General features: G+C 42.1%; 1 protein-coding gene across 8 annotated transcripts in view; it reads right to left on the bottom strand.

Annotated features, from left to right (window-relative positions):
• The window catches only part of FHL2 (four and a half LIM domains 2), a 45931-nt gene that overhangs the window by 13997 nt on the left and 14852 nt on the right, over positions 1-17082 (bottom strand). The window contains exons 1-3 of one of the 8 annotated variants that reach the window (XM_068925403.1): positions 12533-12705; positions 3002-3261; positions 1849-2028 (exon numbers count right to left, since the gene is read on the bottom strand). In XM_068925403.1, coding sequence (XP_068781504.1) covers positions 1849-2004 — 156 coding nt within the window. In that variant the 5' untranslated portion in view covers positions 2005-2028; positions 3002-3261; positions 12533-12705. Of the gene's footprint in view, positions 1-1848; positions 2029-3001; positions 4142-7376; positions 8031-12532; positions 12706-13479; positions 13693-17082 lie in introns of those variants that run through there. The other 7 variants (XM_009673822.2, XM_009673824.2, XM_068925418.1 and 4 more) reach the window with 7 other exon arrangements.

The raw sequence follows: 17082 nt of genomic DNA on the forward strand, positions 1-17082 counted from the left end.
CTTCTGAAAGGGGCTTTCCTACTGATTTTCCAATAGAATGAGATAGATCGGTTTGGAAGACGTAACTGAATTTTTCCCAATCCAAAACTGTATATATTTTTATAACTCTGATTTTACAAACTAGTAGGAGGGTGGTAGTACCAGTAATAGGGACTAGCTGCTGTTTCAATCTATGGATCGACAGTATAGGAAATCAGATGTTAGATCTTCTTGTACCAGTCAAAAATCCCATAGCCACCTGATGCAAATTGCTATTCTAATGCAAAGTCACTCTGCCATTGAAACTCTTGGCCAACTTTGAACACGTCAAACTTGTGCGAGGAGGTTATATGTTGAATGAAGGCTATCCATGGCAGTCCAACAAACACTGCCCTGGGTCAAATATCATCTGTCTTCATTTAGTTGGCATAAAACTGGAGAGCACTCCAGTGTTTTGGCTAATTTAAAGGAAATGCAGGTGGTCACACCTCATTTGGGTCAGATAGGTGTTTCCACGTGGCGCAGCACTGCATAGCGCAAGCGAGCAGGGCCTCTCTGGTCTGCCTCACACTCTTTCCTTTGATCTTTAGTTAGACTCCACTATCATCAGTCTGCATTTAAGATGCTAATTATTGTAAATGCATTCTAACTAACTGGCCTGTTACTCAGGTCAGTGTTAGCCAGATTTCCATGGTTCAGGATTTGGCAGCTTTTCCTGAGTGCATGCAGGAATCTCCAAAGAAAGTAGTAAAAATGTGAAGCACAAAAATTGGTAAGGTTCTGAGATGGTCTTTATGAGCCCACAGAAAGCTCGTTATGATGGGGTTGGATTGGATTCAGCACAGTTCTGATATCACAGGTCTTCTCTCCTGATGATACCTGAATTATGGTCACTGTAAAGCCAGCAGTGGCTTAGCTCCCTCTGGTCTAGAGGTAGACAAAACTGACTTCTGCCACCTTTTCAGGTCTTAGCTGGACCCAAGGACAGTTTGACCTTCCTAATGGGATGGTGATGCTTTCTAACATCAGATTCTCATGGCTTATAAAAGGAGAAGAGTGCTTTTGTGTTTCTATTAACATGCTTGGTAAATCAGGGAAGTGGTAAGAAGCAGAAATAGGGGTCCAGAAAGCATGGTCTCCCACCAAGAAAGATCCCTAGGCAGCCATTGAAAAGAACTCATGAATCCTTCCAGCTGAGAGCACTGAGTTGAGTTTCAGACACCTGTAAGAGCTCCAGCATAACGGCGGTGGTGTTCATCTTTAATGATATATTAAAATGCTAGCACTTATTACCTCTGAACAAAATTCCCTAAATGTAATCTGTTAACTAACTTTGGGGAAAATGGAAGCATCATCTGTGTTTTTAATATCAAAGGTTGCATTTTACACCTGAAAAACTTTGTTATGCTTTAAATTTTTTCTGTTGCGGAGCATCTTTTCCTCTCTCTCGACCACACGGAGAGGCAACTGTTGACATCTGAAGTTAGGTGAGATGAATCCTATACATCATGCCCTCTAGCCAAAGGTCCTGAGCACTCATGACACTGTTCCCTGAGTTCAGTAGTCTGTGCAGTACGCAAAGCCGACATACCAAATTAACAAACGTTTGAAAACTTATTCCTCAGCTGCTCTCTTAAAGGTGCTAAGTACTCTCCATTCCCATCAGTTCTCAAAAAGTATCTAGCACTTTGGAGAGCTAAATCATTCATTCATCCTGTTAGTGAATAAGATGCTAGAGGAAAAGTGTTTTCCACATAGAGACCTTCCTCTTTCTGCCTTAGACCATGAAGAGAGGTGCTTACAGCTAGGGGATGATGTACCTAGGCTACTCTGTCAAGATTTCTGTAACAAGACACAAATCCAGCATACCTTGCAATCAGCACCTATGGGTTTTTTGCATTCCTCGCAGGTGTTGGAATAAAGGTTTTCATAACATTGCACGCAGTAGGGACTGTCCTCTCTCAGGATGTATTTCTTACCAAACAAGGACTCTTTGCAGTAGTGGCAGTCAAAGCGTTCAGTCATGGTGGTGTCTGGAGTCCAGCTATCCTGCCACAAAGACAGAAGCAGATAGATTTCAGACTGAGCTTCTGTTGGCCCAAACCCCAAAGAAGAGCTTATTATCAGTTTCAGCTTACCACATTGTACTTCCAGTTCAATTCAACTTTCAGTCAGATAGATCAACACAATTGGGAAGAAACTGGGCTATAAACCTTGCAGTGCTGGATAAAGATGGTAACCCATCTACTTTAGCCATCCACTGACCTACCTTTTACAGGAGCTAGCACTGGAGACCAGAGAGATAAATATGAGTAAAACCTCATTGTGAGGAATTCACATGGGATGCTTAAGGAATATAAATTAAGTTTAACCCTCAGCCCCCAAAGTGAGGAGTGACCTCTGTAGCCAATGGAGGGAGCCAAGCACCTTCAGATGATGAGCCAGCATGCCTCAGGAAGGAGCAACACCTCTTCAGTGAGATGAAGTTTGCATTGCTAGTAGACTTTAGTCATATACAGGCTATCAAGCACCACTGTTATGTGCTTCCACTCCTTCCTTCTGTATGTTCTCGATAAGCCAATATCTGGCAATTATTGCCCTGCACTGAGCCAGGCATCCACTCTGCTCACATGTAGGGCCCTGGGAACTGTTAACAGCAGGAGATGTGCAGTTTATGGTTGTATATCTGTTTCTTCTCTGATGCAGGTGAATGAGTTATCCATCAGCTATGATGAACCGGGACACAAATGAGAGCTGGCTACCCTGGGTCAGGTTAATTTCAAGTAATGCTTCTGGAAAGGGAAAAGCACGTTGAAGAAACAGCAAAAGATGTATCTGCTTCTCTGAAGCAGGGACACCTGCTAGTTGCTCCTTCAGTTTTCTGTGTCTCCTGCATTTTCTGGATGCATATGCAAGCAACAGTGACACAAATGCCTTTGATTACTTGCCTGAATGTTTATTATTGCCTGAGACAATTTATTTTGTTTCTAGGCTTCATTAGAGTCATCAGCGTTTTTCTTACCTGAGGCTTGAAGCGTGTGTTACACCTGCAATCTGTTCAGCAGCTACAGCAGGAGCAGGGCATAGCTGTGTCCTGATGAAGTGGCCTTTCCCAGATGGAGCACACTCCACCTGTATTCCATGATCTTTACTGCTTGCCAGGCATGATCTCCACTTTAAGCCAAATTTGATCTATAAAGCCTTAAATGCTTTAAGTACTAATGGCTTTCACACCCATGTGACATTTACAGCAGCTGCAGCCTTTCTGCTAGCTTCAGCCCTCTGTTTAAAATAAAAAGTGGTTACTTGCTTAGTGTTCTTGGCAAAGGTTCCTTGATCTTGGAGTTTGTTCTCTTGTTTTGGCTGCAGGAGTTGCCCTCGGGGCATTCTGAAATTCTCAGTTCTTTTCTAGGGTTTCAATTGTTATTATTTTCTTATGTTCCTTGCAGTTGGGGTTTGGTTAAGTTTTTAGGGCCCTCTGAAGGGGAAAAGTTTACACTGTGGGCCTATGCTGCTAGAGAGAACTAGAGAGGACTTACTTTCCTTCCAGGGGATAATTTCAGCAAAATGAACGGAGTCAGACCAGTATAAAGTGGTGGGTGTATGTATGACTGGATCTGAGCGGATTGGTAACATTGTCCAAATGGTGCATATCTAGGACAGAAGTCTGTAGCTCTTTCTCAGGCCTTGTTAGACGTTTTTTTCAAATGGTAGGATTTAGTTGCACAATCAATTCAAATTATTACAAAATGAGGTGTGAGTAGGGGCTGTTAACAAACTTTCACCTTTCAGCTTTCTTCAAAACTGTTTTTTTTCCAGCCCTGAGTTAGAAGTAAATGTGTGATATCAAAGAGTGAAAATTTTCTCTGTAATCAAGATGTGTAAAAAAACAAAAAGTGTGATTCCTTTAAAGGTGATTCCTTTATTTCTGGCCTTCATCCAAAGGCTGTTAAATGCAAAATATAGAAATAGTAAATGCAAAATATAGAAATAGTTTATGACTGAAAGCAAGGACTCTTCCCTCAGAATTGGATGCTCTAGTGTCTTTGTTACAGGAGGTTTCTTCTTGAGTGTAATAATATTTTCTACGTTTTCTTCATAGGAGCAGGGGTAAGCATTATTTAATAGAAGCCACTGCCACTGTTTTATAAAATATAGTGGCACTTTTCCCCATATCCTGCAAGGGGTCTGATTTTGTTAAATGTGCTCTAAGACACACTGCATTGAGCCCCTGCTAGAGTAGGGAGAGAGAGACCTCATTTCTACTTCCCAAACAGATTTAGGGGTGAGCTCCACTCTGTGAAGACACTAAGGGGGCAATTTTGGACAGGGTTAGAGGCATGGTTCCAGGAATCTGGGAAACTGAAAGATGAGAAGGGAAAATTTCCAAGGTCTGCATTTTGGAGTTAGTTACCTGAACTTTCATTGGATCTGGCACCAATTTCACAGCAATATCTCTTAAAGTTAGGAATTCAGGTTGATGTGATTTCAGAAAGTTAGAATTGAGAGTGAAGCATCTTCAAATTCCAGGCTGTTCAAATCTGGATGTTGGACTGGATCTCACTATCCACTAATGCTATTTTCATGGTATTTAACCTTTTTTTCTTCTTCAGAGAGAAGAAATTAAATATAAAGTAATCATAGGTCTGCCTAGTGAAGAATTAGGGGGAATGTCAAATAAATCATTTCATTATCTTACAAACAAGAAATGCAAAATCATACTGAGCAATATTTTTGCCTGCTACTTACGTAACATAGTCCTTTACATTGCTAGTCAGTAGGTCCGTGATAGATGCAAAAATATTTGCTGCATGCATGGTATTCACGATATATGCAAAAATCCATTCTTTGCTTTAGAATAGGTTTTATGAATTGCTTTGGGCTTTAAAAGCCCTCAAAACTTTGGTAGCTGTGGATTGACATGGAACACAATTCAATCTCCTTGCCAGTAATCTATTTCATCTTCTTCTCTTTGATATTTGTTGACTGTAAGCTTGGTGGGGCCAGAGACTTGCCTTTATTAGACGTCTTTGTGGTACAACACGGTCTTTAGATTTCATCACAATGGTCATTTTATACATATGCTATTTCAGATTGCTTTCAACATTATCATGAGAAATTACCTCTGCCATAGAGCCTCCCTCCTACAACATAAGATGTCAAGTGCATCTCGAAAAGAAAAACATCTTTCCATTGCATGCTCAGAAGAGAAGTTACAGCTTATTCCAAATGTTAGCACTACCCAGATGATGTCTTTCAGGAAGTGAGAACTGGTATGAAAATTATTGAAAAATAAGTAGTAGACTAACTTAAAAATTATACTTCTTTTCCTCTTCTTCCTCTCTCCAGTCAAATAGATTCATTTTACTAGAAATAATTATTAAAGTTATCATACTACCTCATAAAAATTAGGGCTCATAATGACTTTAAGAAATCATCTAGTCTTCTCCCATCCCAGGACCGTATTGACTACTGGAAGAAGGGACTATCAGCCCCTAACTTTGCTTTTTCCAGCTATATTTCCAAGCCTGGTAAGAGCTGTGCATCTCTTATTTCAACACCCTATAGGGAGTTGTTGAACACTGAAAAGTACAGCCTCACACACACAAGAGAGAGAAAAAAGCAGGGACAAAGTATCTGCAAAAGGTAGGGATCAAATTTTATGTAGTGAGATGAAGCTCTGATGTCTTGTTCTAATGGTATGTGGAAATACAGAATTAAACCCCTGTAGAAGCCAGAGGGGAATTTGCTATTGACCTCAGTGGGACTAGGGCTTTACCTGTGCCCTGAGAGTACGATGTTCTGCTAGCCACCTGATCAGGAAATAAAAGCTCTTCGGAGAGCCTCATCTTCCCCCAACATGTACACACACCTCTCCCACATGACTTTTTTCCAAAAGAACTGTGCACATGGAGATTTTTTCTATCTGTTTATTTTCCTTCCCCTGAGAAAGGAAGATTTGTGTCTGGCAACTCTGGTGACATAAGCCATGCAGGTCTAGAACATTTGGAAACAATTTATGTTAATGTTCCTCAGGCTAAAATGCAAAGATTTATGATGTCCTTTGCAACTATGAGCTAGAAGTTCAAGCTATGCTCGTCTTTCTGGCAAGAGGTGATTATTTTCCCGTAACTTAACAGCTACTGCCACATTCATTATCTATCACCTTGTTGAAGAAACTACAAGCCACTTTTCCAGGAGCTAATCATTTTTCCAATCAAGGCCATGATGCCATGCAAGGGGAAAAAAGCTAATCTTATTTCTTTTTAATTTACTTGAGGAAGAGAAGAAATAACTATTTGCCAGTAGTACTGTCAGGGAAAAAAATAAAGTATAAAATATGGTCAGAATCCACCTGAATTTCAGCACTTGCAACTAAGCTAGAATAGGTGCAAACCATAAGCCCCCAGAGCAGCCCTCTATGCATCAGGCTTACGCTTACTGGAATGTGTTAAGAGACTGCAGTACTCTTTTTCTGGCTGTCCATGTGTAGCTTATGTTCTGCTTCATAGGATGCGTGCCAGCAAACACCCTAATGGTAGAGCAGAAAGAGAGGAAAGGGAACTCTAAGTGCTTGGAGTCTAGCTGGCTGCGGGGCAGGAGTTGCATCTTCATGTTGCTTGGGTGCCTGATCCCTCAGGAGACTGTATTGGCCGCCGTGCTATGGGCTGAGGGGAGCCAAGCCAGTTCCTGCCATCTAAGAGGTCCACAAAACCTATCAAAGGGTTAGTCTTGAGTTCAGCATCAAAAACCCTAAATGGCTCAGAAGGCAACAGGTATTTAAGAAGGGATCTTAGTTCTCTGCTTGTGGTGAGGAACGTTAGCACTCCTGTTGCTCTGCCTCAGCAAGGTGTCTGCACATTCACAATTAATTTGCTATGTGGAATTTTTGGCAATTCGCTTTCCATGTTTCCAGGATCAAGTGGTATCTCCTTAATGTGATTCCTTTTCTCCTCAGGCACTTAACACCTTTCAGTTTTCCTCACATGATTAGGTCTGCAAAGCCACTGAAAGTGCCACTAGAGCTAAGAGAAGGGGATGGAGCTGGGCTCCTCCCAATGTGGAGGGGCTTTGCATCTTGCCATGCAGCTGAGCAGAGAAAGGAGCAGCTCTGTGCTGTGCCCTCCAGTGCCCACAGTGACCCTGCACCCACCCTGGGTGGTAGGTGTGAGGGAGGCGTCGCAGGGGTTATCCGTAACCATCTGCGGCTGTCCTCCTCAGCCTTCCTCCCTAACCAGGGAGGGAGAGGAAGTTGGACTCCCCTAGAAGGTGATGCAGAACAACCCTTCTCTCTCTCAACCCTTCTCTGCATTGACCGCAGAGGAGATTTGTCTTGTTAAGCTAAGCTGGCCATTGCAAAAAGGTAAGCCAGATAGTGAGAAGGAAATGATACAGACCTCACCCTGCGGAAAGCCCAGATATCTGCTCTCCTCGTGTGGTAAACACTCTGTCTCTGCCAGTGGCTGCTGGGTTACCTCTCTGGGAAAGTCCACTTACTGATTCAGAAGAGGAAAAGGAGAGTGTTTATTAAGGTTACTGAGGCATTGAAGGCTGTTACTAAGACGCTTGCTCATACTGTCATCTTTATGCAAGTCCTTGAAAAGAGGAGGTATGATTACTGTAGGGAATGAGCTATTGCATATCCCTGTATCACATGATCTGGGGTTTATGCTGAACTTGCACATGCAGTTGGGGTGCTTAGATAGACATGGCAGCACTCTTTCTTTTCTTTGTCTTCTTTTAAGTCGAGGAGAGAGTGCAAGCCTCTTTCCCTTGCTGCTGCTGCTATGGAAGAGCAGTTAGTACAAACCCCAGACCTCATGGACAGAATTCAGCACTCTGTCTTTAAGGAGTCAAGGCCTTATAGCATAACATTTCATTGCTCTTTCAGAACATACCTGGGCTGTTTTACCAGGGTCTGCATCCAGTTTAGGATATTGAAAGCAAGTGTCTAGTTAGAGGATGTTTCTTGCTCCTCCCGACAGTATTAAGCTCACAGTAAAATTTCCTAGACCTCCCAGAAGCTCTCTGGCAAAGCCAGGCAAGTCGTGACTTGATAATTTAGCATAATAATAAAAATAATAATAAAAATGAAACCCAGGTAAAAAAATCTCTTCTTAAATATCCTACCTGAGTATATTCTTTCTAAATATACGCTAGACATTAGAAGGTATTTCAAACAATGTTCAGTTTCAATACGCTTTTTTAAGTTATCTTGAAACATTCTTCAGAGGCATGTCTCAGGTTTTTCCAGTAACTCAGCTTTCTTGTACAGGGCTGACTTGTTTTGCCTATGGTATAACATTCCTATGTCTCTTCTTAAGTAGTTTAGAGCAATTTTCTGAGCAGACAGACTGCATTAGTATGTGCAGATAACAAAAGCATACTTGGTTCCTGTCTGGATTGCACAGTCAGCTTATCATGAATTGGAAAGTATATTTAAGATTGATTTTCAAAAAAAAAAAAAAAAAGAGGGAACAAAAAATGTTTCTTGCGCGGGAAGGTTTCTAATGTGCCTGGCTAAAGTAATCCCAGTTACAGTAGTGGAAAAGTGACAGTGCAGCTGTGGTTTCCATGTAGTTTGCTGTGTTTGGGAATCAACAAGGATCTGCTACAGTTTAGAGCTTATCCAGTAGTTAGTAAGCTACCAGTGGCAGTGGTAGTAAGTACAGATGCCAGGGAAGAGATGAGCACTGACATCGTAACAGTGTATCCCACACAATTTACACTACGATTATCTGAGGCTGGTGCTGAAATGACTAGAGGATGTATGGTTTTGCAAACATTCCTTTATACATTTCAGATACAAAAGGAGCCTATTTAAATAACAAGGAGCATGACTCTTAAATCTATCATAGCATGAAAAAGCACAGTTAAAGCTGAAAGGCTGGTTATGTTCTATTCTAAAGCCACTTGAAGCAGGTGTCTGCCTTCTTTCTCTTGTGGAATAAACAAAAGCTTTCTTAAAAGAGAGAGATCAAATACTTGACATTGCTGAAGCATAGGAAGGCATATTTCCAGAAAGAGCATTTTAGCAGGCATCGGAAGGTGGTAGAGGGGAAAAGCGTTATAAGATTAATAAAAAACTATTGTTATTTGTCTCTATCTTATGGAAATAATGTATAAGCCAAATGGCTGCAGAGACTAACAGCAGTGGAGGTATGGAGTGGAGGTATGGCCTTTTTTTCTTTCCGGAAGAGAATTGCTTTCTCTTATTGACAGCAACACAGCTAATCCCAGGGAAATCAGATCCTAAGATCAAAATATCTAGAAAACTTCAAGTGCTACCATACAATGAAATTTCCAAATTCTTCTGTATTTCTGAAATCCTGCATAGCATGACCTAGGACACAGAAATAGGAGAGTGTCCCAAATAATCTATGTTCCCTTCTCCCTGGCAAGGCTAGAAGCAAAGCTGGTAGGATACTATGGAAGAAGAATGCTCCTCTGTTTGTCTTGGCCTTTAATAAAGCAGCTCTGTATCTTTCTGTCTGATACTGTTTACAGAGACAAGACCAAAAAGGCCCCTTTTGTCTAAGAAAACTGGCACGTTTGGTGCCAGTTTAGAGGATCAGTTAATGTGCATCTTCCAGTAGCTGTATAAAGCTACTGTATCAGTGAGTGCCTCAGCACTGTGAGGAATCCAGACTTCTCTGCTGAGCTTCTGCACCTTCAGCTTTCCAAAATGGGACAAAAGAGGCTAGTTAAACTTTGGATGTGCCCATTTGGCTGGGCATGTCCTAGGAAAATAGGTTGATTACATTCTGGATAAAAATAGTTTGATCCAATTTGTTTTTTGAGTTGGAGACAGGACACAGGGAGAAAAGAAAGCAGCTGTTAACGTTGACTCAAAGTACTTATGGTGCATAAGAGACTTACGAGTGAATGCAGAAACACAAAAGGAGCCTGGGGATGAGGACGTAGGCAAAATTTTTGTGGGAGAGATCCTTTTAACCGAAAAGGAAAGATACTGGGTGCACCATAAAGAGACATACTGCACAGTATGAGGAAGGAAGAATTTATAAGAAGTGGGAACCTGGAGTCTGAAGAGAGCACTGGTTTAAGGCCCAGGAACGCTCCAGAGCAACGACAGAACAGAGCTAGAGAAATAGTTACAGGTGTTTTACAGTTTTACTTAACTGACAGCTTTTACTGTGCAAGATAAAGTAAAGAGTGGTAGGTTTTGAACCCTTGTGCCTGTGTTTGCCAAGGGTCTAAAACTGCTCCCTGTCAATGAAAGAGCAACCCTAGGGCTTGCTCTACTGAGGCAGATATATTTGCAACTTTAAAGTTGCAAATTTGCTGTGAAAGGGAGAGGCCCTTTATCCTTATGTCGTGTTACACTCCCTACATTCCTGTTACGATGTATTACTGTATATTCAGTAACTATTTGGCAGCCTAGTTAATATTACACAATGTAATGCACAAGGGGATGTGAAAATGAATGAAATGAGGATCATAATTTTTTTCACCTGGCATGAGTATTTTGGTGTTCAGCCTTAAAGGAAACCTCCAGTGGCTTCTAATTGTACCATATATAGAGAGAGAGCTAATTAGTATTGTTGAAATATTAATGCTTCAGTGGCTGTCAATGTATCCAAGATTTATTTCCATGAAACCTGTCATTATCCTGCCATTTCGCACTCTCACTTGAGGTGAATCTGCATCACAAATAAATGTGCATATGTAAATGAAACATTAAAATTGCACAATTAAAATTAATCAGTCTAAAAATGCAAATTATGAGATCCCCAATCTCTGAAGCAGTACCCAAGTGAGGGAAGGTGACTGCCTGGATCACTACCCCATCCAGAGTTTCTCTGAAGATGCTCTGGACCGATTTATCCAGCATAACAAGGGTGAGCCTCAGACCTACTTGTAACTAGTCTATGGGGTCCTAGAAAGCATGGCAGTGTATTGGCCAGCAACAACAGACATTAATTCAGTTTTCAGCCTCATTTGAATGGAGAAGATGACATTTCCTCTGGCTGATGGTGTTAACATTTATTCAGTCCTCCCTCAAGTTCTGTATCTCCTGAACCCTGCAAGGAGAGGAGGTGAGGATAACAGGGTAAGAGCAGATAAGAGATTGATATTGCTTGGCTCTCAGGCTCAGAGCTGAACTCAGTAGAGAACTGGGCCAGGAATCACTGGTGTGAATACAGGTCTTCAGAGTCTTCCTTTTTCGGGAGGGGGAGCAGGATGAAAACTTGAATTTGCAGCGTGATATGGCAGAAACTGTCACCAGTCCTTACAATAGCAGGAGCTGTACTGCCGCTAAACCTGCTCTTTTATGCTCACGACTTTTTATGCATCCTGATAAGCATGATGGGATTCTGGAGGACTACGTTGCATGTGATTCGAGGAGCTGTTAAAAGTCTTTATAAAATGCATCACCTTTTCAAAGTGTCCCAGTTGGGACTTCTGGTGTCTATCTGTACGGATGGGAAAAATGTGATTTCAGGGAAAGGTACCTCTACTTCTCTAGATTTCCTTAAAAAACTGTATTATCTTCAGCAGAAAACAGGGCTTTATCTACACCTGGGTCCTTTAGCTGACAATCACAATTGCGTGCTCTTCAGGGTGGGAGCTTTGCTCATACAAACAATGGCTGACACAGCATGGCCGTTGCTATGTGAAAGCAGTGATCTCATAAAAATAGTGATTATCTGCTATAAAAAATATATCCTAGTAGTCAATAGTTGGAGCCTGTATGTATAGCACTGCCAATTCCCTCGGCAACACATTCTGCAGAATCGTGTGTGTTAACCAAAAGCAAGAATATTCTATCCCAGCACTTCTGTCATCTTGGGATCTCCTAAGCTTTCTCAAAAGACTTCCAGAACTGGTGCACCTCCCAGCCTCAGGCCTGCTCTGTCAAATGGAGATGTCAGGTGCGAACCCCAGATATGAATTCTCAGCAATAGCAGTTTGTGTCCTTTCAGCTGCCCTGTTTACCTCAACCACCTGTTGCTTCTGAACCCAAAGGATATTACCAAAGATCAATATGTATGTTATGGCTAGCATACAAGGTACTTTTATTGGTGCTCTGGTCAGATTTGGGATACAGTAGTGCCACTATGTCAAGTAGGTGAAACTGAGTTTTCAAAAAATATAATGCTTAGTATTCGTTTTTTTTATTTTTTCCAAATTTGGTCAATATGCATAGGCAATATTGACAGAGCAGTTTTTGGAGTCAATCCTTTCCTGGTTATAAGTGCAGGGACAGAAAGCTAGCAGACATGTTTATAAAATTAGAGTATTTTTCTCTCTTCCAGATCCAAATGCCTGAAGAATTTTCAAATTTCATGACTTAGTTGATAAAAGGCACAGAAGATTTTAGTTAGAAAGCAGGGCATTTCATAAATGTATGAAAAAGTCAAAACGGGAATCATAATAGAAACTTGATGGCAACCTCAGTTAATAGCATTCCTTTACAACCGAATGTGAGTATCTGATAATATACACTCTTCTCTTGCTACTTCCAAGACAATTCCTATTTAAGACAGTGAACAGATATGTGTAGCCAACAATAAATGTTATAACTACTGACCTCGGACGTAACAATCAATCAGTAATCTTCATTAGCGTACTTCTAGATAGGAGTCGGGAGTAGCAACAACAAAATGACTGCTGCCGGTACCTAGATTTTATTAGGTTTGCCTTCTCGTGGTTACGAGTGTGTCTCTGTATGCAGCAAGGCTCAAATCTGCAGGTCATCTAGTGAACTAAATAAAAGGCGTATCCCTTTAGGGACTCAGAAAGTTTAGAACAACCATTAATGCAGACAATGAAAGTTTGCATTTCCTTTATTATGTACACAGAAAAATCTATAATAGATGTCCTAGGTTATTGTGGCTACACACACGTGCACACAGAGGGAAGCACGAAAGGAAGGAATTCAGAGCTTTTTTTTTTTGGGATCTGAGTTCTAGTTTAATCTCTCCACATAAAAATAAGAAATACGATGCTGATGGCTCCCCTCTTTTCCTGTATACAATCTGTCCCTAGCGTGTGCTCGCAAACAGGAAAGGCTACCTTTGTTTCATGTGCATCTGCTCTTGCTACCGTGCAAAAATCATCCTTTGTTGAGCAGGAAGTGTGTGCAGAGGTGTAAGAAATCTAAGATCCAAGCGTCTACTTTTTATGACCTCCCCAGTGGATTACATACACAGTACAATACCATCATTAAAAATAGTTGCAAATGAAATGACCCAGTGCCTCATCAGCTCGCTGATGTGTCACTTATGCACAGACACGCAGCAATTATTGCTTTGATCAGAAATTCATCTTTCTGTCCTCTTCACAACCTTCGCTGTGTGCTCAGGAGAAAGGCGGACCAGCAATCGCTCTCCTTGCATCCTTATCCAGCAACCCACAGGCGCATTAAACATCCCTCTCCATCTCTCTGTCTGCTCCCTTTGTTTAAAGCAATACCTTCAGACATATATTCCCTGGGTCCTGGGGAAGGAAGGGGGAAAAAAAGGGGTATTTACTTACAGAGCAGTAGCGGGCAGTTAATGTCACCTCCTGGACCAGGTACAGGGGGTCACATCCATTAACAAACGTGTAAAGAGCCCAGTGGCCTGCTTGCAGAGCAGAGCTATACAGCTAGCCAGGGCTTTCTAGTGCCTGTGAAGAGCAGCTCTCTTGATTTCAGCTCTGCAGTCAGTGTTGTGTGGAAACAGGCTGCTGCCTTCCCCAGCCTAGTGAAACCCCTCCGTATCATTTTACCATATAAGGAGACAAAAGCATCCAAGACACTCATTCTTTTAGGCTCTCTGCAGCTGGCACTCGACTCTTTCTGTATTCCAAGGATGTAGATACTTCCCCCTCCTAAACATGCTGTCTTTGTTGGACCCCTTCCTAAAATAAGACTCCCCCCTCCTCCAGCCTTTGTTTTCCTAAACCCCTGATGCTTATTAATAACGTAGCTTTGCTGAATCCGAGGGCTCTCAATTTACAGAAGGAAAGGTTTTACAGCAGCTCAAGCACAAACGTTTCTAAGTCTCTTCACCTGGCTGAGAGAATAAAGTTCCTGGTTGCAGCTGGTACGAGGCTTTATTTCCTTTGGTTATTTAGGCTGCTGTAACTTAGCCCCTCGCCCAGAGAAGAGTGAAACGAGCTGTCTGTCCTCTCCTTCACAGAGAGGTGCATGTTTTTACGAGGAGCAAGCATGCAGGCTTTTCTTTATGAGCGTTCAGAGCCCGTTCTTGCTTCTCTCCACCCTTCTCTTTTTCCAAGTTCCCCCCTAGTGAGGAGAAAAAAGAAGAAAAGCAGGGAAAATTAATGAAATCAAAAAAAAAACCCCTTGTGTAAAAGAAAGCCAGAGGAACAGATTGTCTCAGCACATGCTCAGGACCCAGTGGAGAGCCCTGCCAGTGGGCACGTGCTAAAGAGAGGGGGGAAGCATTAATCCTTCTGTAACCAGGAACCAATTTTACTGCTGTAAAATCCAATTTTATAGATCAACCATTCTAGCAGAAACACATTCTGTTAATCAAAACAGTGAGGGTCCTGGGAAACCTCCCAGAGGGAAGAATTTGGATCTGAAGCACATGGGAGGGGTTTGCTCTCTGCCTTTTGAGGGACAGAGCGGGGAAGCAATTTAGTTTAATACTTCAGTAATGGTTGGTGCCTGCCAAAAGGAGGTACTTTAGATTGAATACTTTCAACCTTAAGAAAAACTGGTAGGACAAAAATGTAAAGCCCGTTAGCCTGCGGTATGGTTGCTGTTATTTCGCATGTAGATGCAGCAAAATTGTCCCATGTCCTTTGGTGTTGGACATTGGGTCCTGGTACGTGCCTGGGCAGTGGTGCAGGTACGTGTATGGGTTTCATAAGAGTTTCTCCGGGAAAAAACCTTATCTCAGAACTCCGCCCTCTAGTCATTGTCCCCTGGTGCATCCAAATGGTTTCAGATTTGGAAAAGGGTTGAAACGTGTTAGTCAATCTCAACTTTGCTCAAAATCTACCAAAAGCCTGTCCTGGTACTGACAGAGTAAAACGATAAGGAAGGGCCATTCCTAGTTCCTCTGTAGGAGTAAAGTGTCCTCTTCAGATGTGAGTTATTCTGTTGCCCAGCCATGCTTGGTTGTCTGGCTGTGTTTTGCTGAAGCCCTTACCATTGCATTTAAAAAGCACAGGCATTGTGCCCTGGAGGACAGACCTTGAATGTATGGGGCTACACAGTTTGATTCCAGGGCAATTAAAGCTCATTTAAATCAAAGCCGCTGCAGTCTGCAGCCACACATCCCTGGGTCCTCCCTTGCGTTGAGACTTGTACTGGAAGATGAGTTAAATCAGCAACAAAGTGAGCGGTAATCAGAGAGCCCTGGAGCTGCCCTGGATCTGCACCTGTGTCCTAAAAGAGGCACTGGTTGTATTCCCAGCTCCATTGCTGGCTTGCTGGATGCCCTTGGACAAGACATTGCGTCTTTCTGTTCTTCACTTTCACCATGTCTAAATATAGAGCTCAGGACAGCTGAAATCCTGTGTGAGGTGTTAGGAAATTTGTATATGCAGAGGACTACTTAATGCAGAATAATAGTAATAATGCTTCTTTCTTATTATGTTAAACTATTACATAGTGACAACAATTACCATTACTTTCCATCTTAGTTACAGTCCTTACCTCAGCTCTAATTTAAAAATGCCTGTAAAGAAGAAAGATGGGCCCCGAATGTGATTAGATTTAGGCTATTTAAGTCAGTTTATTTGTAGGCCCTTCTAAGACAAATTAAATATTCCTAACATGATATTGGATTATTTTCTATTTCTATTTTTCTATTTCATTTCCCTATCCATTGGCAGCCACCACAGCACCTCTGCCAGAGATCTTCTGATCAGACCTGCTGGAATACAGTATAGCGCTGTCCACAATTCTGAGTTAAAATATATACTGGCTCTAGCCGAAGTCATTTTACTTAACTCTCTGGGGTCATGGGTTGGCCTTAGGCACATAAGATCATTTTTGTCATTTTTGATTTAATCTAATGTCTGTCTAAGGCAGAAGAGCATCTGCCAATTTATAAGCTGATGATTTGTGGGGTTACGGACTCACTAGTGGATCTGATGCTCCGCAGCCACACGATGACAGGATGTAGCTCTGAAACTGGTAAGTGAGAGTTACCAAGCAGTTCCTTCCCTCGTCCCACAATGTGGAGTATGCACTATATCAAACACTACTAAGGATTGCAGGGGAAGCCTCTGACCTCTGACCCCTGACCAAGGTTGGTCAGCCTAACCCTGCTAACATCACCTTTTTTCTGATAGGCAAATATTTTTCAGTGACTGGCAAAACCCACATACCCACTTTCCCACCATCATCAAATCAACCAGGCAATAAGATACCAAACATCCTTAGTTCTCCTGCTTCCCTCCCACCTTATTTTTCAGTCAGGAAATCACTAATAAGTTTGCCCTGTCACACAATTGATCTTGAAGAGAGATTTCCAAGTTATTCCTTCGCACTGACTGTCATTTGCCACTTGCAATGAAATGCTAAGTAATCTATATACAGCCCTTCAGTGGACAAAAGGAGAGGTGTTTCTAAGTTCTTTGGATTAGAATGGCTTCCTCATCTCCCAGCAAGAAGTGACTCTTCCAGGCTTCATACTGTTTGATGCTTTTAAAATTTCTTTCTCCCCTGTTTCAGCATCCCTGACTAGCTGTGTCCTTGGGCTAACCTTCCTCTGCTTTATTCTGACGTGTACATGGCCCCTATATTATATCTTGCAAATTGCCCCATCTATCACCCCCCACATAGGAAGCAGAGGGAACAGCTCAAGCTCTGTCTTTCACAGTAAAGCTTGAAAGAGAGCCGTTGTTTTTACTAGAAGATCACACTAATCCTCCCAGCTCAGTAAAGTGCTGAAATAGGGTTTAAAGGTAAGCAGGGTTTCTCTGCTTCCATTAGCCAGGGCTAGCATGGTTCCTCTAGCCTAACCGAGCTATACAGGGGCCTCTGCTCTTTCTTCAGTTGGGTGCAGACCTTGACGATACCAAAGGTCTACCTTGTGTCCCTGGAGCAGGTCACCATCAGGGAAGCTGCAAGTCCACCAGAGGTCTGAGACTCATCCAGGGTTTTCACAAGACCTCTGG

This window comes from Struthio camelus, chromosome 1 (assembly GCF_040807025.1).
Source record: "Struthio camelus isolate bStrCam1 chromosome 1, bStrCam1.hap1, whole genome shotgun sequence".
Classification (NCBI taxonomy): domain Eukaryota; kingdom Metazoa; phylum Chordata; class Aves; order Struthioniformes; family Struthionidae; genus Struthio; species Struthio camelus.